Source organism: Dermacentor albipictus, chromosome 10, assembly GCF_038994185.2.
Source record: "Dermacentor albipictus isolate Rhodes 1998 colony chromosome 10, USDA_Dalb.pri_finalv2, whole genome shotgun sequence".
Taxonomy (NCBI): domain Eukaryota; kingdom Metazoa; phylum Arthropoda; class Arachnida; order Ixodida; family Ixodidae; genus Dermacentor; species Dermacentor albipictus.
In genome coordinates, this window is record NC_091830.1 from 82,262,188 (window position 1) to 82,287,825 (window position 25,638).

The following is a 25,638-nucleotide window of genomic DNA, read 5'->3' on the forward strand; positions in this document are numbered from 1 at the left end:
TTAATGAGTAAATAGGCTTTCTTTTTTGTGTGTGTGTAAGTAACCTGAGTGTCAGGGTTGTTGTTGAGAGGCCTATCGTAACGCGCGTGTGATTTAGTTAACCTTCTTTCTTTTTAAGTGTTTTGAATTTTCTAAGGTTAAGGGCGTAGGTTTTCAGTAAGTGCGTGATTTGTACGGAGAAGCGTTTCTAGTTCCGTTAGCGCGTGTCCTGTGTGGACGGAAGGAAGCAGATTTATGACTGGGTTGCTCGTGTGTGTTGAGGGCAGCCGTATTATGCGTGGAACGAGTTATTAAAAGACGCATTATTTTAAGGGTTCTGCGGAGTGTGTAAGTCCCGCAAGTTTAATTGTTCGTTTATGTCACGTGTCCTGTAGGACTTTCAGGGAAGAAACATGAGTAAGCATAAATGAAAAGTTTGCCTACAACGCAAGTACGCGTTTTGTTTAGTGACCACAAGGCTAGTGCGCTTGTGATTACGTACTTGTGAGGTTGACCAGATTGTTCAGTGGCACCAATACGTGCGATAAGTACGCCACTGCGATAGATTGAAAACATGCTGTTCATGTAGTTAGGCCACTTAAGTTATGTTCGGCTGTTTTCATTTGTTGTTTGCATCGTCAACGACCCTTTTGTTTTGCAACAACAATAGTACTCTGGTCTTGTCGGCAATCGAGGAGAAATGGATAGCTGTTTGGAAGAGTGGTTGGAACTGTTTTGTCAAAATTGGGGAAATAAAAGATCCGGGTTCATTTTGACTCAGTAATAGCCTGGCGAGTCAGGGGTGAAGAGCCTGCGCTTACACGCGCTGTAGCGCTGTGTTGTTTTGTTTGTTTGACGTATGTTCTCCAGGGCCCAGGATCCCGAAGTTCGTCAAACGAGGCTCGACACCAATACCCTGCAGGTTCTTTCAGCGTTCCTCATGGCCAGCGAATTGAGTTCACCGGCCATTCAGAACAACCGGGGCGAGGACGAGCTGTTAGATATGGCGCCGTTTCCTGAGGCTACTTCGATTTCCCCAAACCACTTCGAATCGCAGCACAGCTAATTGAGGAATGCAGAAGCAGGGGTGCCACATTCCTGAGGCAGGACACTTGCAAACAAGTTCGTACGCCGCCGGGATTAGAAGGGGCCCTCGGACAATAGAGCCCAATCGTCACCCCTCTTCGCCTTTGAAGAAGGCATTTGCCACCACTGTGGAGCCGTGCCACCGGGAGCAGGTGGGCCCTCGTACAATGGAGCATGAGCGCCCCCCCCCCTTCTCCACCTTAGAAGAAGTGCATTGCAAGTCAGCGAGGCAAGACCCAGAGTGCCGCCGGGTGTGACACCGCGACACGGGCGCCAACGATTGACCGAAAATGGCGTCATCTGAGCGGACTCTCCCATTGGTCAAACATGACGCGAATTCCAGTGCTCGAAGGGTTTATAAGAAGCATTCCAGAGAGACCAGAGCATTTCCCTGATTCCCTGATTCACCTCTCTCGAACTTCTTGCCGCGGGCCGCAGCGCCCGAGTTGCTGCCGGCCCGTAATGACTGTACGACTGTTACTTGACTCTCACCTCTCTGTATTTAATGTAAAATAAACCCTGCCAAGTTTGGTTTTCATCCCGGAGTCCGTCCTCCAACCCCTACAATACATAGCCAGCATACATGTGAAAGTGCGGTTCAAGCGCTCCGTGTGGCGATTCCTATGGGGATGATAAAATTGGTTAGTTCAGGTTCAGTAGAGCAAGATTGAGAATGTGGGCTATTACTTCGGACAAAGAGTTACAGCCGCGGTCATTAAGCAATTGTGAAGTAAGGTAACATGAGATAGTAGAAACAACGCAACCTCACTTGCAGAAGTCGTCAGCGGGGTTCGCGGGACCGCATAGCTTAATGATTAGCCACGGCTGCTAGTTTTTGTCCTCAAATGAATGTGGGAAGAGGCCCTAGCAAGTTCAGCATAGCGCAAGAAAAACGGTTCTGTAGGCAAGGACAGCGAATGGAACAAGCAGATAGCGGCGGGTGCGTTTGATGATGTTGACATGACTGGCGAGCTGCCACGGCAGATTAGTTTGCAAGGCCTGGCTAAACGAAACGACTGCGGACACATTCGTAGGTAGCAGATACATCGAGTTAACCGGCACTGATGTATCATGGAGATCACTGAGAACACTCCGGCGTAAATCTTTAGCGACAAAAATAAGAGTGTCAGGTTGGTCATGGCGGAAATAGCAGCGGTACAAGATGCCATCCTGGAACGCCAATTGACAAATGGAAGCATGTCAGGCAAAATATATCGCACCTTCGATGATCGCTCGCAGGAAGTATCGCTTCGGTTCCTCACCAATGCAAGCCAAGTCAGACACGGGCTGGATGGTGTGCACATCAGCGTCGTTATGGTAGTCGACAGAATAGCGGGAAGCGCAATATTCATCACGATGTTGGCGGCCAGATTCATAAAGAGCCGAATATCAGTATCGAGGGAAATTATCAATATTAAGGAATATCTTTTTGACTGAGGACCGCCAGCAGAGCGCGCGGTGGGCGGCAATAAAAGAATCGGCCTGCCGTATAAATGGGCTCGGAATTTCGCAAACGCCCACACAACACCAATAAGTTGAGATCTGTGGTGGCGTAATTGTGCTTCGCGATCGATATTTTCCAGCTACTGTAAGCGATGACAATATCATGACAATGCTAGCGCTGGTGTAATACAGCGCCGACTGCGTGGCTTATTTCTTCAGTACGAGGTTTGGCAGGGACAGTGTGGTCGATGTAGGAAAATCAGAGGGCTGGTTAGCGGGTTCATGATATGTAACACCCAGGGAGGTTCTCGGATGTGCCTTCAAGAACGGATACATTTTCTGAAAAGCCCCTTAAGCAGATTCGCGTTGACGGCAAAATATTTCACAAAATACAAGCAATACTCTATTCCGAGGAAGCTGCAAATATAATTAGCAGGGCGTGGAACAGGGATGTTGTTATTGCGTAGATTCGCTACGGGTCTGGTTGCAGGCCGTTACCCTGCACGAGGTGGCCAAACACGATAATTTGCCGGCGGCCACAATGGTGTTTCGACGAGCTGAGCTGAATTTTTTCCCAATGAAGATTGTCCAGGAAACCTAGGGGCTTCTTAGATTTGTTATGAAGCTTTATGAACAGAATCGCCCAGTTTATGTGAATGCTGCATAGTGCTCGATAACTTCTCTATCTGCTAAATGGGCCAATTTTCGTATAACGGTCCATTCGCGAATGCCGCTTTCGAACGCAGGAGGCGGGTGATATGTATGCGTGGAAGATGCCTTAGCGGCGCTGTACAAGAGTTGCCGAAGCCGAATCCTCGCGGGAGGACGGTGTGGCCTGATTGGGAAACCTACGGTGAGACTAGCGTACGCAGAAGATGAAAACGTTTAGCGCCAGCCACACACTAATGCGAGGCGCCCCCGGGAATCCCAGATGCCTCGTTGACACTAGGGGCCGCTACTGTCGGCTGTTTACGGGCGTCGTCGCCGCGCGGTGAGGCGTATGCACGGAAGAGGGGCAACGCGGCAGACGGTAACCCGCTTGCAGTACTGATGTTTGGCATCCGCGCGCTTTTTGCGCTCGCCTTGAGAAAACGCAGATCTGTTTATGAACATTTACTCGGCTGCGACCGGTGGGTGCTATTGTATGCGATCGCTACCGTGCGCGTCTTGCTAGATGATCGAAACCAGGAATTTCGCAAGGCGATTGAAAAAAAACGTGAACTCGATGTCGAGAAAAATTGTCATGTGTCGAACACAGTGGCGGAATACGTGCACAAGTGGAATCACACGATAAAATGGTACAACGCTTCAATCATCGGAAAGGAAAAGAATGTAACCACGAGGCTGCTGCTCAATTCTTTGTATATACGGGCAACAGAAAACAACCAATAGAACCTACGGTACCCTGCCGAAAGTTTATCTTCGCTCCCTACGTCACGTCATACGGATATAAATTGACCCCCATGAACTGTCCGCAGCGCTGTGAACAAGGAACTCGTGTGTGTTACTAAACGTCTAATACTTTTTACTTGACCAGTGACCGTAATTCTTTTTGTTTCGAAAACATCTTAACTGACTGGGCGTGGTTTCACAGAAAACTTGACTTTTGGCAGTTTCTGTGTTCAGGGGATTCAAGCCACCCGGCCCACAGCTGCATGGAGTGTCCAAGTTTTTCTAGCGCTTCCTCGGCAGTTTTTGTAACTCAGCCATATCGCAAATAGACGTAGCTTTTTGGAAACAGTAGCAGGCGTGCTGTGTGTTCAACACGTGCGCTTGTGCCTAGACGAAATCGAACCATGCGGACAGTTTATTGCCACAAGTGCGAGCTCCAGCCTGGCCTCCGGTGCCGGAGGACGTCAAGGCCAAGACTCGGTGTCAAATGTAGGGAAGAGTGCAATGACGTGTTTTTAAAATTACATATCCCCTTGCGTGTTGTCATTGTTTTGAGCAATGCAGCCTTGTTCTCGAAAGCTTTGGTGCTATTGCTGGTAATGGTGTGAATACTCATGTGTGATTGGCTGGTGAGCGACTGGTTAGGCCATCGAGCGTTTTACCGCCACGCTTTGGTTGAGTGAGGAGCGTAGGTTCGACCTTGGACACGGACTCTGGCGTTTGAATGAAGCAGCTCTTTATGAGCCAACGGCTATTCCATCTGTGCTGTTGCCTCGCACGTGAGTAGTCGAGGGCCGCCGACATCGGACTTCAAAAATCTTGCTATCTAAATAATACAGAAGCTAGCAGAAGAAAAAGGGAAAGGAACATAACTCTTGCTATCCGTCAATGGGCTTCGGTAATCTGCCTTGCACACTGAAACGAAGGGAAGCGATGTGACCAGGAGGCTGTGCCGTCTGGCCACATTTTGGAATAATAGCACGATAACAAGCGTATATGCGCGAAGTAGAGGAGAAAATCCTTGACTTGGAGCGCATGATATATAGATGGAAAGTGGCCTAATAAACCCACTATGGGCACGGTATGTAATATTCACAATAAAGCCTAGACGTTACTATTGTAAACTAGATTTCTAGAATGCCTGATCTCAAATTTCCAGCATCTGAATATCAGCCATTAGCGAATAAGGTTCATAGCACAAACCACAACGCAATCCTACGAGAACAGCAAATCTGACTTGAGGATTAATGCCAACAATGAACCCGCTAGAGCGTTCAGAAAGTAAGGACTAGGCGATATATTGCAAATGTGAGAGACAGCAATGTGCACATAAATATAGAATGGCGCCTAAGTAATGTGAAGTTGGGCGTCCCTAGTCGCGGGAAAAAGCTGAAACAGAAAATGGACATCTGTACTCAATGGTGGGGAAAGTGAAGCTCTGAAATATTGAAAATAATGTTAGCTTCCTCGCTTTAGCACCTCATCGATTTTAGTTGCAAGCCTAAAGATATTACTTATCAGAAACTTCCCTCTAACTAATACAGAAACAGAACGAACGGAATGCGGTGAAGTGGGGAATACAGTATATGGTAACGTCAGCGCAAATAATAGGGACGCAAACGAAAGCGCACAGATGAACAAAAAAGCGGGGTTGTCGTTCGTGTTCGTATTGCTTGCGCTGGCTACGCCATGCAAACTCAGCATCAAATCGCTCATCAACAAGCTTTTTTGTTAGATACTCAACGCATTGTTTAACTGCTGTACCGAACGCCCTCGAAGGTTCTCCACCGCAAATATATCTTGCACGTTGTATACAAATTACTGCAACGAGGACGCAGTGTATATAGCATGCAGGCATTCCCGTTCTTGCGATCTGCCCTATATTGTGTGGCAGTTTGTTACCCAAATGTGCTTTTTATAGAAAGGAATACATACTTGCAATTGTGCTAATATTTTTCTGCAGTTTCTAGACTAAAATCGTTGTTTATAAATAAGAGTACTTACCTGAGATTTTGGAGACAGATCCTTTATGTACCCAGGTCTTGTTTACGTAACCCTGGAGAGAACAACAGACATTTGTATAGTATGGTGATCATAAATAAAAAACGGCAATAAGTAATAAAACATTAGGTGGCGTTACGTCCCAAAACCACCTTATGATTATGAGGCACCCCGTGGTGGAGGACTCCGGAGATTTCGACCACCTGGGGTTCTTTAACGTGCACCAAAATCTAAGCACATTTGTGTTTTCGCATTTCGCCCCTATCGAAATGCGGCCGCCATGGCCGGTATTTGATCCAGCGACGTCGTGCTCAGCAGCCCAACACCATAGCCACTGAGCAACCATGGCGGGTCTCAATAAATAATGATTACCGTTAACATGACCACTCACCCTTGTCCATTAAACGTTCCGAAGTTGGTTCATCCAATAAGCTATGTTTACCACATGCAACTGCACATTGTCGATAAAGCCATTAGGCCAATCTTTCAACACAGCAATATGGGTACATGTGTGTGGATATATATATATATATATATATATATATATATATATATATATATATATATATATATATGCTTATTTATTTATTTATTAAGATGTGTGCAACATTTCTCTCTACAAGCAAACCTGTCTCGATTGTTTACTCTTCATTTTTAACCTCTGTTGGCTCAAATGTATATTACGCATTTGTTGATTCATTTTTGGCCATTTTAGGTTAGCAAAAGGCAATGCGAATAAAAATTCATATCATCGTATTCTGCTAAACATTAAATTGCTTCGTAGCTTGAGCTGGGCGGATCATGACGTCATATTTCCTAAGTTGCACAAGTCAGTATACCATGAATGCTGACAGGATTGCTAGATTGGAGATTTTTCATGTTAGTAATCCATTTTTGTTCTCCACATCTTAGAGTTCTCTAAGCATCGGGATTCCTGCAGGTATCGTTGAACCAGAAATAGTTTGTCACGGAACCAAGCCCAGTTGAAAAATTCATAAATTTATGGAATTGTAATCATAGACAATATATATATATATATAAAACAAGGATATTGAACTGAAAATAATACTGGTTTGGTTCAGGTTGAGCACGTTCTATTTTTGTCCTGGTTGAGAAATGGTACAGAGAAATGAAGAAGCACAACGACTCGGAAACCAGCGGACAGCTTTGAACCGGCTTGCGAAGAGGCTTGGCGCAGTGCAGTGTTTGCTGCTTCATACGCAGTAATGTGCTAGCTGCTACCAAATAGTGCGCTCTCAAATTTCACCAGGAGTAGGCAGAAATCGTTCCGCTGGCAAATCTGAAGGCACAGCGATTGCAGTTCTACGTGAATATCCATTACTGAAGTGTATAGTTACTCAGCAACAACTGCAATGCACATAAAGACGGTCGCCCGAGGCAGTTGCGTTGCTGGAGCACGTGGCACGTGGAGCTGAGCCAAGATCCGACCATTCGTGCGGTTGCGCTTTCCTGCGTTCATTTTTTGCCGTCATTCACACTTCGTACCCGCGTGGCTTTAGAAATTCGCTTCTAAGACGTACAAGCCAAAGTAAATCAATATACCTGGCAGCGAAGCTTCCAGAGCAGCCCATGCGTGCAAAACATTGTGGTTCATCCGCAGTTCATGGTGCTTAGCGCCATCTGTATGAGGACGGAACACTTGCGGCGGAAGACAAAATATTGTGACTCCATGTCCGCTAAAAATAGAAGTGACGTCATGTTACTTGCGAAAGCACGAAATATGTTTTGGTGTCCTGACATGAGAGCTGTATAATAAGATGCCCCACCAATCGACTTGATGGACGTTTCATGGTTGCAGTTCGGAAAGCGGCGTAGGAAAAAATTACCGACGATTACGTTACTTCCTAATGCGAAATTTGAGCGCAGCAAATAAGCTGTTTCACCTTTTCGATAGATTGAGGCAAAGAAATCGAGCAACACATGTATGCGCTATCACAGAATTTTTTTTTATTTTTCACACGTATTCCTTTAACAAAGACTCCATTAACAGTTCTTGACAGTCATGAAGGAAGCTTTGTGGTCGGAGAAATAGACTGATATATGTTCGACTTGGTACACCAATGCTTGATTCTCAAAGACGAGATCTATACAAGTGCCTCGCGAGGTTGTCACAGCCGTGGGACGCGTTACGAGCGAGAGGAACGGGATGTTCTCCCGCATAAGTGTTAGGAAATTGCTGTTTGTCTTTATGTCAACATTAAAGTCCCCCACTACTAACATCGGTGTGGATCGATGGACGGTTAATGCGAGTTGCAGGAAGTGCACGACGTCTTTCGTGAGTGCGGTAGCGGACTCACGAAAGCGGTATCAGTCGGTCGCTGCTAGCGCTGGGGGGATGAAAGGGGGGCGGAGCTGGTTATGAGGCCGACGACAACGCGAAACCCAGGAACGGACGCCAAAGAGCCATTTGTGTAGCCAGCCCTCCTCCACAGTCTCTCCTCCTCCCTTCCATCATCCTCCCTCGCCCGGAGAGCCGACAGCGCGCATGCGCGGCGGCGGAGCGCGGCGGCGGAGGCGAGCTGGTTACGAGGCCGACGCCGACGACGACGCGAAACCCAGGAACGGACGCCAAAGAGCTGCGCTCTAAAAGCCAGCAGTACTGAAGTCGAAGTCGTACACCTGCATAAAACTTACTTTCTTTAGAGGCCCATGAAACTTTAGGTGTAGAGTGCTGGTCCTGTCTCCGGACGCCAAGCCCGATGGCCAGCGCAGCTGCACAAAACAACTATAGTAGACAACTGTGTTGTGCTCGTAACTGACTACTTTTACTGAACAGGTTAAGAAACGATGAAGCTACCCGGGTCAGCAAATTCAGGCAAACGTCGACAACCAAATAGCACAACGTGTTAGAGGAGGAAGGAGGGAGGTGGGAGGGCGTATTGTAGCAGGTGAACTTTACGAGCGCGCCTTTCTGCACACTCCAAGAGCTGCGCTGCATTGCAAGTGATAGCGGCATTGGGCGCTGAAAAAGAATGTATTTATTCAGAATAAAAAAATAAAATGGTCTAGTTATTTCTTTACTCGTCATGCATATATAATATTGACCAAGAATTTTATTTTCATTGATTGAATCTATGTGTGTGTCGCTTTAATTAAAACACGCTCTTTCCTTTCCCAATGTTCGTTCCCACCAAAAATAGCCGCGCTTCAATCGCTGCTCCCATAACCACAATTGCTGATGTCGGTGACAATTTGTTCTGAACCACTTTTCGCCCGAAGCTTCGCGACCTATAGGGATCTGCCTTGTATAAGCTGTGAGAATGGTACGTGAAAAGGTGCACTCTCGAGGACGTGGGGAGTGACCACAGGACCCTGTGCGTGACCATGAGAGAAGTTGAAAGCAAGGTGGATGTCTGCTGAAAGGCCAGAATCGTGGACTGCGACAGATTTCGGAAAAATAGGCAACGAGACAAGAAGGAGGGCCCGATCGAAGACATTGGCGAATGGTGCAGAGAACTACTCGCGGACGTAGAGAAACCTACCGATGAGATCGAATGTACAGACTGGCAACAAGAACCCCCCAGAGAAGGAGACAGAAGCCGTGGAGCCGGCGACGATGGCGCTCCCCAACCGTCCAGAGTGAACATCCGGCGGGCACATCTCGTTGCGGCCAAGAAATCCATGCAACAGAGAGCGAGTAAGCAAAAAGCTCAACAGGAAGACACGCAAGAAGATCGCCGAAATCAACCGGGAGATCGAGACACATTGCGCCCACCTGTGCGAGCAAGAATTGCAGGAGGTGTGCGACTCGATGAACGGGAACATGAGCGCGGGACGCACCTGGAAGATTCGCAGGCACTTTCTCGACCCGGCAAGCACCAGAACCGCGACCCATACAGAGATGGCCAAGCTGCGACACAAGTACAAGGACGACCCGGAGGTCTTCGTGGAAGAGCTCGTGCAGACGCCCCTCACTCGACCGAGAGGGCAGAGCCACCCAGAGTACTGCGGGGCTCCCAACGAGAACCTGGACGCGAACATTTACGCCCAGGAATTTAGAACGGTCCTCCAGCTATTGAGGACCAAATCGGCCCACGGCCCTGACAGGATCACCAACAAAATCCAGAGGAACCTCAACGACGGCGCCATCGAGAAGCTCTGCGAGTGCATCAACACGTGCTGGAAGGAGGGCCAAATTGAGCAAGAGTGCAAAACCGCGGACATTATACTCATACCAAAGCCAGGCAAGCAGCTGGAGGACCGAAACATCAGGCCGGTCTCCCCCATGTCCTGCGTTGGGAAAGTGATGGAGCGTGCCTGCCTCAACAAGGTGACGACGCTCCTCGAGAACAAGGACGCCTTCGGCACCCACATCTTCGGTTTCCGGAAGGAACTTTCTGCGCAGGACGACATGCAGCAGATCAATGAACACGTCGTGAACGCTCGGAGCGCGCACGTGCGCGCCCTGCTCGGGCTAGACAGCAAGAGTGCCTTCGATATTGTGAAGCACATGGCCATATGGGACAAGATCACCCGACCCAATTTCTGGGCGAGGTTCCACTGATATGTCAGCAGCTTCCTGAATGGGCGCGAGGCGACGGTCAAGATCGACGGGGTCCCGCCGCGAACGGTCCGAATGGGTGGTGCGGGCACGCCCCAGGGCTCCGTACTCTCCCCCATGATTGAATGAATGTGTGGTTTTTATTGGCACAAAATCCAGGTATGTCCAAAGAGCGCCACGCAAGTGTTACTGATTTTGCAGTGGAGTGATGGGTTCTATGAAGTTTATGTGACGTGACTGTACAGAGGCCTAAAATATAGTCATATAAAGTGCGTAAAATGTACGTGTAATAAGATTATGGCGAGGACAAATGGCGTTTACTATGCTCATTAAGGTGCGTTGCAAAATAATGATACGATATAAAAATATGTATCAGTTTCTAAAATTCACTCGAGCACCATGGCCTCGTCAGAGCCCATGAGACACAAGGGCCTGGAGGCATGTGCTATATAAAAGAACTTTCACAGCGGCGTCCTCTGGAAAGAGGATGCGCTACGAATTTATTGGGCTTATAACATGTAGGACAACCTCATTTAAAAAATTGAGGACTACTTTGGTGTTGAAAATAGTTCTTTACCAAGAAACATAGCTGGGTGAAGAGGTACGCAATAGCGATAAGTAAGAGAAAAATGTTACTTTCTTTCAGATTCGTCTTTGCGACACTCCAAGAGGACGTGGAGGACGGTCAGCCTCTCACGACATTGACCACAGGTGGCGGTTCAATTCCAGTAAACAGAAAATTGTGAGTACCAAATGTGTGTCCTATTCTGAGGTGGCAGAATGTTCGCCGTGATTTTGTTGGGGTGGTTCAAAAACCTAACTGTGGCTTTATAACGTGCAGTTTATCATTTATTTCTGCGTTCCACATACGTTGCCAGTGTTGTCGCAGTTTCTTGCGCAAGAAAGGCATCAGATCTGTGACAGGAACAGCAGCTGCAGGAGAAGGGTTTAGTGATGTGAGTGATGTGGCCATTTTATCACCCAGTACATTACCCCCGGTACCTCTACGGCTAGGTACCCAGCATATTACCACATGTATATGTGATAGATAAATGCTGCATAAGAGGGAGTAAAGTTCAATGAAAACAGGATTTTTGTGCTTTTGTAATAAAATTAACGCATTTACGAGACTTAGCGAGTCTGTGCGTACAATTGCTCTGTCGAGTTTCAATTTCTGTAATGTTTTACTACAGACAGTACTGCATAGGCTTCTGCAGTGAAGATACTTGTCTGCGGGTTTATTAAGTCAGATTTAGAAAGAGAGCGACCAACAGCAGCATAAGATACACCAGCATGTGATTTTGACGCGTCTGTGTACTATTCGGAGCAGCTGTACCTCGATTCATGTTCACGGAAATGCATAGCGATTTCGAGGTCAGGTGCGTGCTTTGTGACCTCTACAAAGGATACGTCACACTTTTTCACCTGCCACTCCCAGGGCGTTAATATCTTAGCTGCAAGCATCAGGCGATGTTCGAGAACTGGGACATCCATTTCCATGCTAAGTTCTCTTGCACGCAGTGCGAAAGGAAGTCTCATAGGGGGTTTATTACGAAAAATTGTTTCACACGTCAAGTCGTGAACAGCTTTGAAACACGGATCTTCTTCATTGGAGCGCACATTGAGAGAATAGTTGAAAGCTGACGTACGTTCTCTGAAAAGGTAGTGATCACTCGTCTGGCTTGTTCTAATTGCGCCAGTGGCCAGGCGGATACCCAGATGACGAACGGGGTCTAACATCTTTAGCGCACTCGGTGCAGCAGAGTGATATACTACGGCACCATAATCTAATCGGGATCTAACTAGGCTCCTATAAAGATTCAGTAAACACTTCCTGTCGCTACCCTATGCTGCTTAGGATAGGACTAAGTCAATTCATAGTTTTAGACATTTTGCCCTAAGCCATTTTATGTCTGAGGTGAAAGCAAGCCTCCAGTCAAGTATAACCCCTAGAAATTTTTGTTCACTGTTCACAGGTATTTGTTTTCCGTCCAGTTCTATACAAGAATCTGTGACCAGGCCTCTCTTTCTTGTGAAGAGAACTCAAGAACTTTTGTGGGGGTTGATTTGAAATCCATTTTGGTCTGCCCACTTGGAAACCTTGTTTAGGCCCTGCTGTACCTGTCTTTCACACACTGTAAGGTTGCACGATTTGAAACCTATTTTTATATCGTCTGCGTAGACAGAATAAAGAATGGCTGGTGGCAGTAAAGAACGAAGTGTGTTCATCTTGACGATAAAGAGAGTGCAACTGAGCTTTAATCCCTGGGGTACACCAGTTTATTGTATAAAAGGTCTCCATAATACGTTGCCGATTGTCACGCGGAAGATGCGATTTGACAAATAGCTTTCAATTGTGTTCAGCATATTTCCACGGATGCCCATTCCCGACAATCTCGCAAGATCCTCTAACGCCATGCTGTGTCATACGCCTTATCCATGTCGTGGAATATTGACAGGAAAAGCTGTTAATGAACAAATTATTCACGGATATTTCTTTCAGTGTGCACTAGATGATCGGTTGTCGATCATCCTTCTCTGAAGCCACACTGATTGGGATCGAGCATATTGGTGAGTTCAAGGAAATGTATGAGTCTGCGATTAACCATTTTTTCGAAAAGCTTACAGAGACAATTTGTAAGAGCTACCGGACGATAACTTGCCGCCAAGGAAGGGTCCTTACCCTGCTTAAGAACAGGGACCACAATCGCTTCTTTCCATGTGGACGGGAGGTATCCCACAGCCCAAATAGGGTTGAACAGCGTGAGTAGTGTAACTTGTGTGTCAGTATGTAAGTTTCCGATCATGTCATACATGACTATGTCAGGTGCTGGTGCAGTACTTTTGCTTGTGTGCAACGCAGCTCTCAACTCGGCAATACTAAAAGGCCGGTTATACAGTTCATTCTGTCTGGATTTCTGTATGATTGGCTTACGTTCTTCTATTTCTTTAATTAACCCATAAAAGACCAGCATGACCATATGGTCACGGTGGTCTGCACAGTGGATTTCAATAAATTACGATTAACAAAACGGCACCAAAATCGCCTTTGATGTGCCGTTTGACAGATTAGAGTTCCCTATATGGATACCAAGTGGCAGCAGCTGTCAGTCGTTTTCTGGGAGCCCCTCGCAAAGGAGGGAATAAGTGTTGCTCTGGGAGTAGCATTGCCATGCATTGCTCCAAGGGGTAAGCGTGTTTTTCTTTTTACTACTTCTTTAAGCAACAGTCAGATATCCTTACCTCCGTATTGTTCTTTGAATATGTGACCTTCGATGAGCATTTGTGAAGGATTAATGTTTGATTTATCCATGAACGAGCGTGTTATCTTGCGCGTTGCCATATGGTCACGCTGGGCCTTTAGGCTACCTAATATTTATTTATTTTTTAACTGCATTCTCATCTCTTGCACGGCTGTTGGCGCGTTGTCACAGTGGTTATTTCTTATTTTATTGTCTGAATAGGTTAATGTTGGAAGAAATAGCGAGGTCCTCGTAGAGGAACATGACGACGTGTCAGTGATTTATATCGAGCCGCCAGAGGCTAGCACCTATTCGGGTGAAAACTCGGCCGATGAAGACTCAGGTGGGCTCATTGACATTCTAAGCAGGTGGTACCTATGAGCCAGTGCTGAAACTGTTTTTTCTGACGGACGCCGCATTGGTGGATGCGACTCGGACGATGACGACCCCGGCGAGCGAGGTGACAGAATATCAGAGGTTTCTTCTTCTGTAGTTGATGCAGCCATTCAGGCAAAATTATCCACTGCTTCTAAGTGGACGAAGGGTGATCTCCAGACAAGTCTTGGCATATTTCTCGACCCAAACTTTGCTGCTTACAGGGACTTTTCACCTGTTGAGTCGTTTGATCTTCTTGACAACACCGTACTCGATAGGGCAAGTACTCGTATGTTGATAAGAAGCGAATCAAGGTGGCCCATCCAAACCCTGTTGCTAAGTACAAGATTTATAGGAGGTACTGACCAGATGGATGCAAATGCAGGCGCCTATAGGATTCCAATCCGTTGCAAAAAGTGGTGGTGGCCGATTTTCACTTCACTTTGTCATGTATCTATCAGCAACGCTTGGCGCTAATTCGTAGCACAGGGTTCAACGTCACGCAGGTGGAATTCCGCAGTCAAATTGCACAAAGCTACCTGATGCAATGGGACAATAAGCCTAGAGGACCTGGTCAACGCAGAATACCAAAGACTGGTGATGTCCTGACTGGTACGCGGTGTGACCAAGTGGCTCACTTTGTTGCACCAATACCTAATGGCAAGAGGTGGAGGTATGCATGAGATAATTGAAACAGCGCGGTGCACACACAATGCACAAAGTATGACGTCAGCATGTATATTCCAAGATTTAAAACATATCACACTAAATAAGTGCTGGACTATTCGCTATATATGTTTTTTGTGATGTATCATGGCTTGAAATAAATGTTTTTAACTTCGCATATTTTGCTGTAGCGTAAGGGCACAGTGTGACCATATGGTCACGGGCTATATTTCAAAAACTAATTAGGCAAGAGTAATAATTTCTTGCATGTGAATAATTAGTATAAATGTAAGTTAAGATATGACATTTATTTCAAGATAGCAAGAAAATAAAGAAACCGGTCCGTAATGGATTAAGAAAGGATTTGTATCAGCGATGTAAGTGTGAGGTAGGTCCGGAAGAGAGTTGCCTACCTCGGACCTACCTCACACTTACATCACTTTCGCTTCACCAGTTGCTTGGCGCCTGGCTTCCTCAGCACGTAAACATTCATGTGACATGTTTCTAATACATTCCCATTGTCTCTATGGCATGGTCTCCAGTGTCACCCCTTCCGTCTGTTTCGTCATCCTTGAAGTTAACGCTCCCCCCCCCCCCACTCCACAAACCACTGAAACCCCTTTTTTATGCCTTAGAGGCTCACCTGTCTTGTATCACTCAGCCATTTCTTGTGATGGCGGGTGATTTGAATGCCAAACATTTACTGTGGGTCCTAGTGGAAGGTAATATCCGTGGCGCGCAGCTCGCACAATTTGCTGCCGCAAACAACTTTAAAGCATTGAATGATCCACGCTGGCCGCCTACCTTGCAATTCCACCTTGCTGAGAGTTGGAGCGATGTCTCCTTTGCATCGGTTGCTCTCGCCTTACGCAGCTACAGCTGCTCGATAGACGATGACGAAACGGTCTCCGACCACAAATATATCTTGTTTTTCTTTTTTGGCTATACCAAACCTCGGCATAAACGCTTAACCAAATCGACTACATCTCATCTCCTGCAGTCACTCATTACTTCTCCATGGTTCTCGATGGTGCAGCAGACGGCTTTGCTATCACCCAACGCAGTCGATTTGGTTTTAGCGAAATTTTGCACCCTCTTTGACCAGCTTTACCATCTCCATTCTCGCTGGATTAGGCTGCGCCTCTTGCGACCAATTCTTGGTGGATTACCGAGCTCACCGTCGAACGCAAACGCATCCGTGCTCCCCGTCGGCGCTTTCAACGCACCACTGACCCTCTCCTTCGACAGACGTTTAAGGCTTAATAATACGATGCCCATGCCAACTATAAAATGCACATTGACATGGCCCAATCTGCTGCCTCCCAATCTACCTGCTCCGATCTCTCAAAACGTAATCTTTTCGGCCTTCCTTTCCGCATCTGCTTTGATAAACTCTCTCGAACCAATTACCTCCCCTCCTTCCTTTTACCCGATGGTCTTTCAACATGCAGTGTTCTTGATGCTTCCCGCTTTCTCTTTACTGTTCACGTTTCTAGAGACTCCCCCTCAATGCATGATATGACCACGTCCGCTTTCGTACTATAACCGACACGCCTTACTCTACGAGGACTTTCGACCTCCCTTTCACCGTCAGCGAGATTGAACATGCCCTCAATTCAGGCAACACCAACGCTGCCCCAGGCCATGACAGACTCATAAATGCTCAAAACTCTTTTTTCCCATCACCCGTCCTTTCTTGTCCTTCTTCCTCTTCATTTTTTACCAATGTCCCAATCTACATTACTTCCCTCCTGAGTGGCGTAAAGGACGTGTCATCTTTATTGCCAAACCCAACCGCCCTCCTGATTCTCCTTCATCCTACCGTCCTATTGTTATTGAATTCTTTATTTAGCAAAATTCTAAAACGTCTTCTCAATTCCCGGCTCTACATTTTCTTCACTCCAATAACCTACTTTATCCGCGTAAATTCGGTTTTACGCATTAGAAGAGGGCGTCCACCGCTTTGTACTGCCTTCGAAAGACCTTCTGCACGCCATTCTCATCTGCCTAGGCTTCAAAGGCGCTTTCGACAGTGTTTGGCACCGGGTCGTTCTCCACTTTTTACGCTCCCCCAATTGTCCGTCTAACCTGTAATGTCTCCTAAAATCCTTCTTAGCACACCGCGTGGTCACTTTCTGATCGTAGGCTGGTGCGGTGTCTGCCACGGGTACTTTGGGCAGCCTTCAAAGGACACCCGGCAGTCCGGTACTGTGGAATGTTGTTATTTACGTATTACTTGACCTGCCCTTTCCCCCGGACGCATTTGCGCAAGCGTACGCCGATGAGACTGTTGTCGCGCTCTTTTCAGCCAATCGTCGCGCCTTAGAGTCTAAGGCATGCCACTCAATCTTATTTCGACCTGGGCACAACGCACTAAACTCACAATGAGTACCGGTAAATCCTGTTTCCTCTACTTCCACAATAGCCACTCCTCTTCCTATTCACGCACCCGTCTTCCCATTGTTCGCCTTAACGGTATCGCCCTCGATACTCGGTCGAGTATCAAAATTCTTGGCGTTATCTTGGACACACATCCCACCCTTAACGCGCATTTAACGTATATCCGTGCTAAAGCAGACCTTCTCTCTTCCATTCTTGTCCTGTTCCTTCAAATGCACTATTTGATGCTTCCCTGCGCTCTCTGTCTCCTCTATAATCAGGCTCTGCTTCCTTCCATAACACATGCTTCTCCTGTCTGGTGGCCCACTTTTCCTACGCCACAGTTTAAACTCAATATAACCTCTATCCAACGAACCCTTGTTCTTACAATCACCGGTGCTTTTCTTACGACGCGTACAGTTGCGGACAGAATAAAATGGACCATGGGATCTCCGAAAACGTTCAATGCCCGAGCAGCCTGTAGCAGTAACCAGTAAAACTGCCCACGACAACGTTGTTAGCATATTCTAGTCGAGGTACAAAATGCAAATACCAGATTGCGTTATGAGGTTGCGGATATATTCACCTTTTTCTTAGATTTCATGTTCCGTAATATTCTATCCGCGACTGTACCTCGTCTCTTCAGGTTTTGACTAATGAATTACCGCTCCCCATTGAACTCGATTGCTTAAATGCTAAGTTTTCCTTATTCATGCTCATGGCCCTTCACTTTTACCGCCCTGACACCTACCTTGCGTCGCCTCTCCCTTACCCCCTGAACCCTTGCGACTGTCCTCCCAGCCTCAAATCTCGTTGTTCTGATCATCGCCTTCAACTTCAAGAGGTACCTTCTGTTACCGCTGTGCACGCTTACCAACTGTATACTGATGGCTCATATACTTCTCACTCTGCTGGCGCTGCTTTCGTACTTTATAATCCAACTGGCAATATCACTAAGTTCGGCAAGGTTAAACACAATAGTGCCACTTTTTCTTATGTCACTGAACTTTCGCTTTATTAGAGGCACTAGCCTACATACGGACTCTGCCTTATTTCACCTCTCAGCACATTTACACCGATTGTCTGTCATTGCTCACTGCATTGAACACTTTCAAAACCACCAATACCCATGTCCGGGACATCAAGCAGCTCCTCCTTTTCATTTATACCTGGCGACGGGTGTCTCTTTTTCATGTGCCGTCACATCAGGGCGTCGATGGCAATGAGATGGCCGACTTCCTAGCTAACTCCGCCGCCTCCCATGGTGTTCCTAGGTTTCTCCTTGCCACTCCTTCTTCCATAAAATCTAAGATGCGTGCCTAGTCCTTTGCCCAGTGGAATGTTCATTGGACGCGAGAAAAAAGTGACACTGGAATTTTTCAATGGATCAAAAACGTTAATCGCATTGCCCCTTTCTTCCCGCCGAAAAGACTGATCGTTCACCGCTCATGGCCGCTTCCCTTTTAACTAATTGCGCTTTCATCTCTCAGCTACCTTTAATTGCGCAAGTGGCACTCCTTGGTCAGAGTTGCTGAATTATTTGAACGACTGTCCCCTCACTTCTCATATTGATCATCTCCTTAAAGATAATCACTCGACTACGGTGATACCTAATATTTATAACTCTCTCCTTACCGACCAACGAAGCCGGGCACTGCATATTAGTCTTTATCGCGTGTTCTCTTGGGTCACTTTTCCTGATCTCTCCTAATAGGCACTTTCCTTCAGCCATCCATATTTCTCCACTGGTCTTTTTTCCTTCTATCTCCTTCTCTCTTTGCCTTACCTCTTCCGCCTTGCTCTTCGCATTTCGCTCTATATTGTCCTTAGTTATGCCAACTAAGGTGGAGCTCGTCTCCGGGGACTCGATAGATGGAATGTCTGACCTCCCGGCTCAGCCCCTTTTATTTTCCCTCCTTTTCCTGTCTGTCTTCTTTGCTGAGTGCTAAATATATATTTAATGAAACTGCTTTGCTACCGCTTTCAAGCCTTTTGCAGATATTCAGTCACGCAGATATTCAGTCAAGCGGCCCCTGCGCTCTGCTTCTGCTGCCTGGCCCAATGCCTGACCTACCCGAGACCTCCGGTCACCTGTACCAGATGCGCGCCGCCCCACGAGCCTTCACGCGTTTACCACTGCGTTAGTCAACGTGGAGCCACTTACCAAGTGCCAGTCCATCTGCTGCCTCCTGCAGCCCGCCCCACCCGAACATCTGCTGTCCGGCATCCAGCTGGACTTGCCTAGGCCTCCTCTTGCCCTGCTCTCTTCTGTCGCCCTGATTCTTCCTTTTTTAGAGCGCAGCTCTTTGGCGTCCGTTCCTGGGTTTCGCGTCGTCGTCGGCGTTGTCGTCTGCCTCGTAACCAGCTGCGCCCCCCTTTCATCCCCCCAGCGCTAGCAGCGACCGACTGATACCGCTGGATGCCGCTGACGCCGCTAGGGAGTCAAGATAACGTGACTGCATAGAACACCGTCGCCGCCATGCAGAAAGAGGAGGAAAGGGTCCCCCCCCCCTGTTCTTGTGTGGCGGATAGGGTGCTCTTCAGTTGCCGACGCGCCGGTTATTTCACGTAGGCCCCGGCACGTCGACGAATACGTGACCACCTTCCCACGGCTAGACCTGGTTCTTAGCGCTGCGGAAGCGAGGGTATCATATTGTTTGTGTCGGCATCGGCGGCGTTGTCCCTGAAACCAACTCCGCAGCTGGGCTTGACTCACTATCGGCGTCAGCGGCATCAGTCAGTCTCTGCTATCTCTTCCCTCCTCCCTTTATCGTGTTGTCCGCTTGCTGCGCGCGCTTCTGCCCCCATCGTTTGCCGCTGGGTGTACACGCCGCCCCCCTCCCCCCTCTTCCTGCGAGTCTCCGGTTGTCAAAGCGCCGGCTCGAACTTAATTCCTTTCTTCGCTCCTCCTCCAATGCAACCCCTGTGCGGTGGCAATCAGAGAGCCAGATCGGTGGCGGCGGATCTGTATATGTGCACCGCCCGAGCCGAAATTGCCGCTGCCGTTCGCCCTGTGCGGTGGCAATCACAGAGCCAGATCGGTGGCGGCGGATCTGTATATGTGCACCGCCCGAGCCGAAATTGCCGCTGCCGTTCGCCACTGCGAAATTATCTGCCAGTTCTTTCTGAGCCATGAGCGAGACGACCGATGGAAGTCCTCCGTCTGCTGCTGCTGCTGCTGCTGCTAAACGAGCTGCCAGAGCAGAGGCCCAGCGCCGTCGCCGTCAGAATCCAGAGGTGCGTGCCGCCGAAGCAGAAGCTTACCGTCGCCGCCGTCGAGATGATCCAGGAGTACGCGTCGCCGAAGCAGAGGCTAAGCGCCGCCGCCGAGAAGACCCTCCCGTTCGCGCCGCCGAAGCGGAGGCTCACCGCCGCCGTCGAGAGCAACCAGCAGTAAGCAAGGCTGAAGCAGAAGCTCATCGCCGCCGCCGAGAAGACCCTGCAGTTCGCGCCGCCGAAGCGGAGGGTCATCGCCGCCGTCGAGAGCAACCAGCAGTAAGCGAGGCTGAAGCAGAAGCTCATCGCCGCCGCCGAGAAGACCCTGCCGTTCGCACCGCCGAAGCGGAGGCTCATCGCCGCCGTCGAGAGCAACCGGCAGTAAGCGAGGCTGAAGCAGAAGCTCATCGCCGTCGCAGAGAAGACTCTACCGTTCGCGCGGCCGAGGCCGAGGTCAAACGCAAACAAAGGCTCGCAAACAGTCAGGGTGCAACAAATGCTTTCCGGCGACAGTTTACAGACAATCCGTTTGGAAGTTTGTGTTCAGTGTGTGATCGGCTCTGGTTCCAAAATGACGTAAAACCACTTCCGGATACGTGCCGTGAGAATCTCCGGTGTGCGTTTCCCAACTCGGACTTGTGTCAATTCAGACTGTGTTCTTCATGCATGCAATCTGTGCGGAAAGGTGACATTCCTCATTTTTCGACAACAAACGGATAGCGCATACATGTGTTGCTCGATTTCTTTGCCTCAATCTATCGAAAAGGTGAAACAGCTTATTTGCTGCGCTCAAATTTCGCATTAGGAAGTAACGTAATCGTCGGTAATTTTTTCTTTTGCTGTCCCTTTTCTCTCTCAATTTCCCTCTTCATACTTCTGCTGTGTGACTTAATAAAGAAATGGTCGGAATCCCGACTCGCCACATGCCGTGCCAATGCAGACCTATACATCGCGGTAATTCCTGCTCCTTACTTTTCATTTGTATTCACTTTGAGTCGGCTTACCTCGCTTTTTTTTTCCACAATTGGCTTTTTCTCAAATTACACTTTGGATTTCCACCCTTCTTCATTTATTTTCGATTGGCTTAAACCTGCTATACCTTGGTGCTGGGGGTTTATGATAATTTAAGGTGATACTCACAACGGGCAATCAGCATAGTGCCGGCCGTTTCATATAAAGAAAGGAAAGAAAAGTGAAGGTCTGCATACTAACATAAGCGTCTTCACATTCCGTATCAGGAGCGAGCGAGTGAACGTGGGCGCATACGTTTCCATTATTCGAAAGGCGCAGGAAAAAACGGGAAAATATATCGCATTTTATTAACCTCATCACGAAAGTTTTACCACAAGAACATTCGAAAGTGTTCATTAGATCTGCATGGTTTTTTTGTCGACGCAGCCATGCAACTTTATGGTACTTTGGTAGTATGGATGCAAACCTATACGTGACAATAACATAATGTGTATTTTTTACACTAGTTACAGCAAAACAACTCGCATTGAACGTTTTAAAACTGTTTCGTTTCAAAAGTGGAGCGGCCGTATTCATAATACGGAACTCGCCAGTTAATATGACCTGTAGTTCGACCATATTTTCGGACACATTGGAGGCGCGCATTTATTGTCAAGTTTGCATTTGCTGCCTCCAGGAATCCACGCTTGCCTCTAGCTAACGCGAGTTGGCGATCAAGTCAGGGATGTATTTCACGTGAAACACATAGATACGGCAACGATGCTTGAACCATAACGTCATTAAAGATCAGCTGTTTGGGGACCATGAAATGACTTGTGTGTGGTAAGGCTAAGCACACCAGAGGAGCGTGGTGATATGCTTCAGTGGTTACAGAGTGGGTAGCACCGAAAAAAAAAACAATTCTCATGCCCCGACTACGCCACACATGACATCATCAAACGTGACACGTCGCCGAAGTCTGATAAAGAGTCTGGTCCCACGTTTTGAGAACTCTAAAAGAAAGAAAAACCAGGCTTCTTGAGCCGGTTAGGCCTTCCTTAGCTTCAGTTGGTGGTGAAAACTTACCTCCAAATGTGTGTCGCCCAGGCAACGAACGGCGAATGAGTAGAAGGAGTCCTTTGCTACTTCGGCGTCAGAAGATATAGTACGACGATCGGAGGCACGTCCCGTTCTATATATAGCAGACACTTTACTGTTTTCGTACTTCATTTCTATGTACCACGACAGCAAGCCAGACTTATAATAAATACTGATATTTGATTTGCCCCTGAAAAACAGAAAGCGTGGAATGGATTACTACAGTTGCACACGTGCATGCTTTTTTGATCATCTTTAGAACTTCTCATGGCTAAACACCACAGAAATGTAAGAGAAACAATGAAGAAGCCGCAAAGCGGTGTCTAGAAAATGCACCGACGATTACGATACTGCCTAATGCGAAATTGAGCGCCCATGTTTACGTGCTTTCATTCGCGATGTATTGGCTGGCGCGGACAATCTGTCTCGAGCGGCAGGTTCCACATGGAGCAAAGTGTGGCGAGACGGCCTCGATAATCGGGAGAGAGTAAGCGTGCACGTGACGCGTGGGCGCGATTCAGAGCAGCCGCTGCAGCCTACTCCCGCCCGTGCAGCGCTTTCTTTTTATACAGACGACGCGCGCGACTCTAGCGCCATCTCGTAGCCATCGTGGCAAAGGCCTTCGTGCACAGGTCGAAGCTTTTTACAGCACATTTATCCATGGCTAGTATCTGGGAAAACATCTGCCCAAGATGTTGGCAATGCTCTGGAGCAATCATTCGTCGAACTGTTTCCGCGTGATGTCGTGGCGGTAGCTCTGAATGTATTACTTCTTCGGGCAGGCAACGGGAGAGGGAGGGCCAAGAAGGAGGGGGAGGGAACGAACCGTCATTTGTTATCTCGCTCGCTTTTTCGTTGCGAGAAGGGCTGCGAAACGGCGCGTGCACTTGGGCAAGCGAGCATCCCCTTAGCGTCGTCATCAGCAGGCTAAACTTGCAAGCGGCAGGACGCGCGCTGTTACGTTTCACCTACGACGCGCGGTAAAGCCAGCGCGGATGCAACGTACGCCGGAGCTTCGTTCAAAGCGGCGGACATTTTGGCCCGTTCGGAGCGGCCGCGACGCATCCCCGCCGAGCGCGTCCCGGCGTGTTCAGTGCCACGTGTCTTTGTGTGTGCGTGTGTGTGTGTGTGCCCACGCTTGTCAAAGCGCGGCAGCCGGGGAGAGGAGCTCCCCCAGTGTGAAGCGAGGAGGTCTGACCGGCGCCGGCCCGGCTGATGCGTCACCTCCTTGTCTCTACATGTCTCTCAGTCCGTCCGTGCCTTGCTGTCACGTGGTGTCATCTCGTGACCTTCCTTCTTGCCCGCGACGCCAAGAGTATAAGAGCAGCTGCCCCCGGACGCCAGGAGAGAGGCTCCGATTTCTTCTGTTGAGTAACGTGCCCTCCCGTCTCTCCACTTCGGTCGACCTGACCGCCCGCTCTTTGCGATGCTAGAATAAACAAGTTGTTCTGTTAGCAGTCGCCTCATGCTTTGCTGGGACCTTCGGATGCTTCCAGTGTGCCCCAGGCCGCCAGGCCAACGCTACCCTTGGGGCTTGCGACCCATTTGCAACAACGGGCGCCAACGGTCCGGTTGCAACAACGGGTGTCAGCACTGAGGTTCCAGCAGCCGGTGGCAGCGCTGAGATTCCAACAGCCGGTGCCATCGGTGCGGATCAAATAGCGCCGTACGCTCTAAGGAAGAAGAACGTGTCCTCAAAAGCGTCAGCGAGAGCAAAAGCGCGAATGGGCGCGAAAGCGACGAGAAGCCGCCGAACGCTCAGCGGCCGACGGGTCGGGACCATCGAGTGTGTGGAAGTTGGCAGATAGAAGATGGGACCGTCGTCGCGACGGTCTATGTCCATCCGGCTACGCCCAAAGGAGACGTTGAGACATTTCTAATCGACGCCTTTGGTTGATCTTATCTGTCATGTGGATCGTCATAGTGGGAGATCTTGACGTCGACCTAGCGCACCCAACAACTGGACTGTATCCGTCCTGTTGGAATGGTTTGTAATTAAGTGCTACGCAGACGTGCCAACCACCCGTCACCAGTCTCGTGTAGATTTGGCGATTGCAACAGGGTGTCTAGCATAGCAATACAACCGATCGCGGTGCACCACAGCGACCACAAAGTAATGGTTACTGTGGAAGCGAATGAGACAGAATGAAGACGATAATAACCACGAAGGTACGTGTATGGTTCATAATACATATCAATATAGCAATAACCATATAAATCTGTACGGTTGTCGATATAGTCATCCCAGTACAGCTTCGCTGGTTACCCTTCTTCACAGAACAAAAGGACACAATAGTATCACGCTTTCGCCATACCATTAAGGGAGCGTCGGCGAGCTCTAAAGCCGCGCTTGAAATCTGTAGGTCGTTATTACGAGTATTTTAATGCACAGCTTAAACGATGGCCGCATTTGTGTCTAAAGCTTTATTGGCATAGGGGGCCTTCGCATATTGAACCAGAAGTAAAAAAGCAAAGTATGCCTAACAAAAAATAAAAAGTAATATAATAATAAAACGTCGCTGTTTCGTCCGAAAGGCACAGCATACATTGCGGGAACAGAATTGCAGACAGTTATATGAAGTAAGCATTGTACTTCTTTCGGCCATGTCAACCTGTAAACGCTCGCTTTCTAAGTAAATTAAGAAGCATGGTGTCAGCGCGCACAGAAACCATGAACACACAACCATCAATGACCTACGACACTCGCTGTCAAAACGCTCGCGCGATATATAGGGGCCGCAGCAGTGAACAAAGTGACCTTCGTGCTGTGTGTCGCTTCAACGGAAACTCTGCGCCAGGAGCACGCAGCACGCACAAGGCCGCCGACGTATACCTAGACTCTGCTCCCTACCCAGATCGCGCTCAAGATACCGCGCGCAGCCGCAACGTACGCAGTTGCAACCGGAGTAGAGCGCTATCCTCTCTCCCTTCCCTACTCCCGGCGCCAGTCAACGTCGGGAGCCGTGCGCGCGAAGGAAGATGGCGCGCTTCATCCCCGCTTTCCTCCCTTTCGCGCGGGCGAAATTCAGTCGCCTCGTCGGCTCCGATTGCAAGGTTTCACTTGCACACATTGGGTGGAGGACTTATGGCTTCACGATTAGTTTTCCTGTATCTGCTCCCGCAGGGAGCAGAGTTGCGCATAGGTCTGGTTTATGATCCAGCTCTGCAGTGGAGCCACTCTCGCGCGCGCAGCAGGCAAATCCAGCGCGGTGTTCCATTTGCTTTTTTGGCTCCTGGTCGCGAGCTACATGCGGCAACCGTACGCAAGCGCTGAGCACGATGACACCG

The 25,638-nt window shown here is 48.4% G+C and overlaps 1 protein-coding gene across 2 annotated transcripts in view; it reads right to left on the reverse strand.

Moving 5' to 3' along the window:
* LOC135904229 (uncharacterized) overlaps positions 1 to 25,638 on the reverse strand; it is a 141,733-nt gene that overhangs the window by 61,882 nt on the left and 54,213 nt on the right. For both annotated transcript variants that reach the window (XM_065434869.1, XM_065434870.1), the window contains exons 3-4: positions 22,339 to 22,540; positions 5,905 to 5,956 (exon numbers count right to left, since the gene is read on the reverse strand). In XM_065434869.1, the coding sequence (XP_065290941.1) occupies positions 5,905 to 5,956; positions 22,339 to 22,540 (254 nt within the window). The remainder of the gene's footprint in view (positions 1 to 5,904; positions 5,957 to 22,338; positions 22,541 to 25,638) is intronic.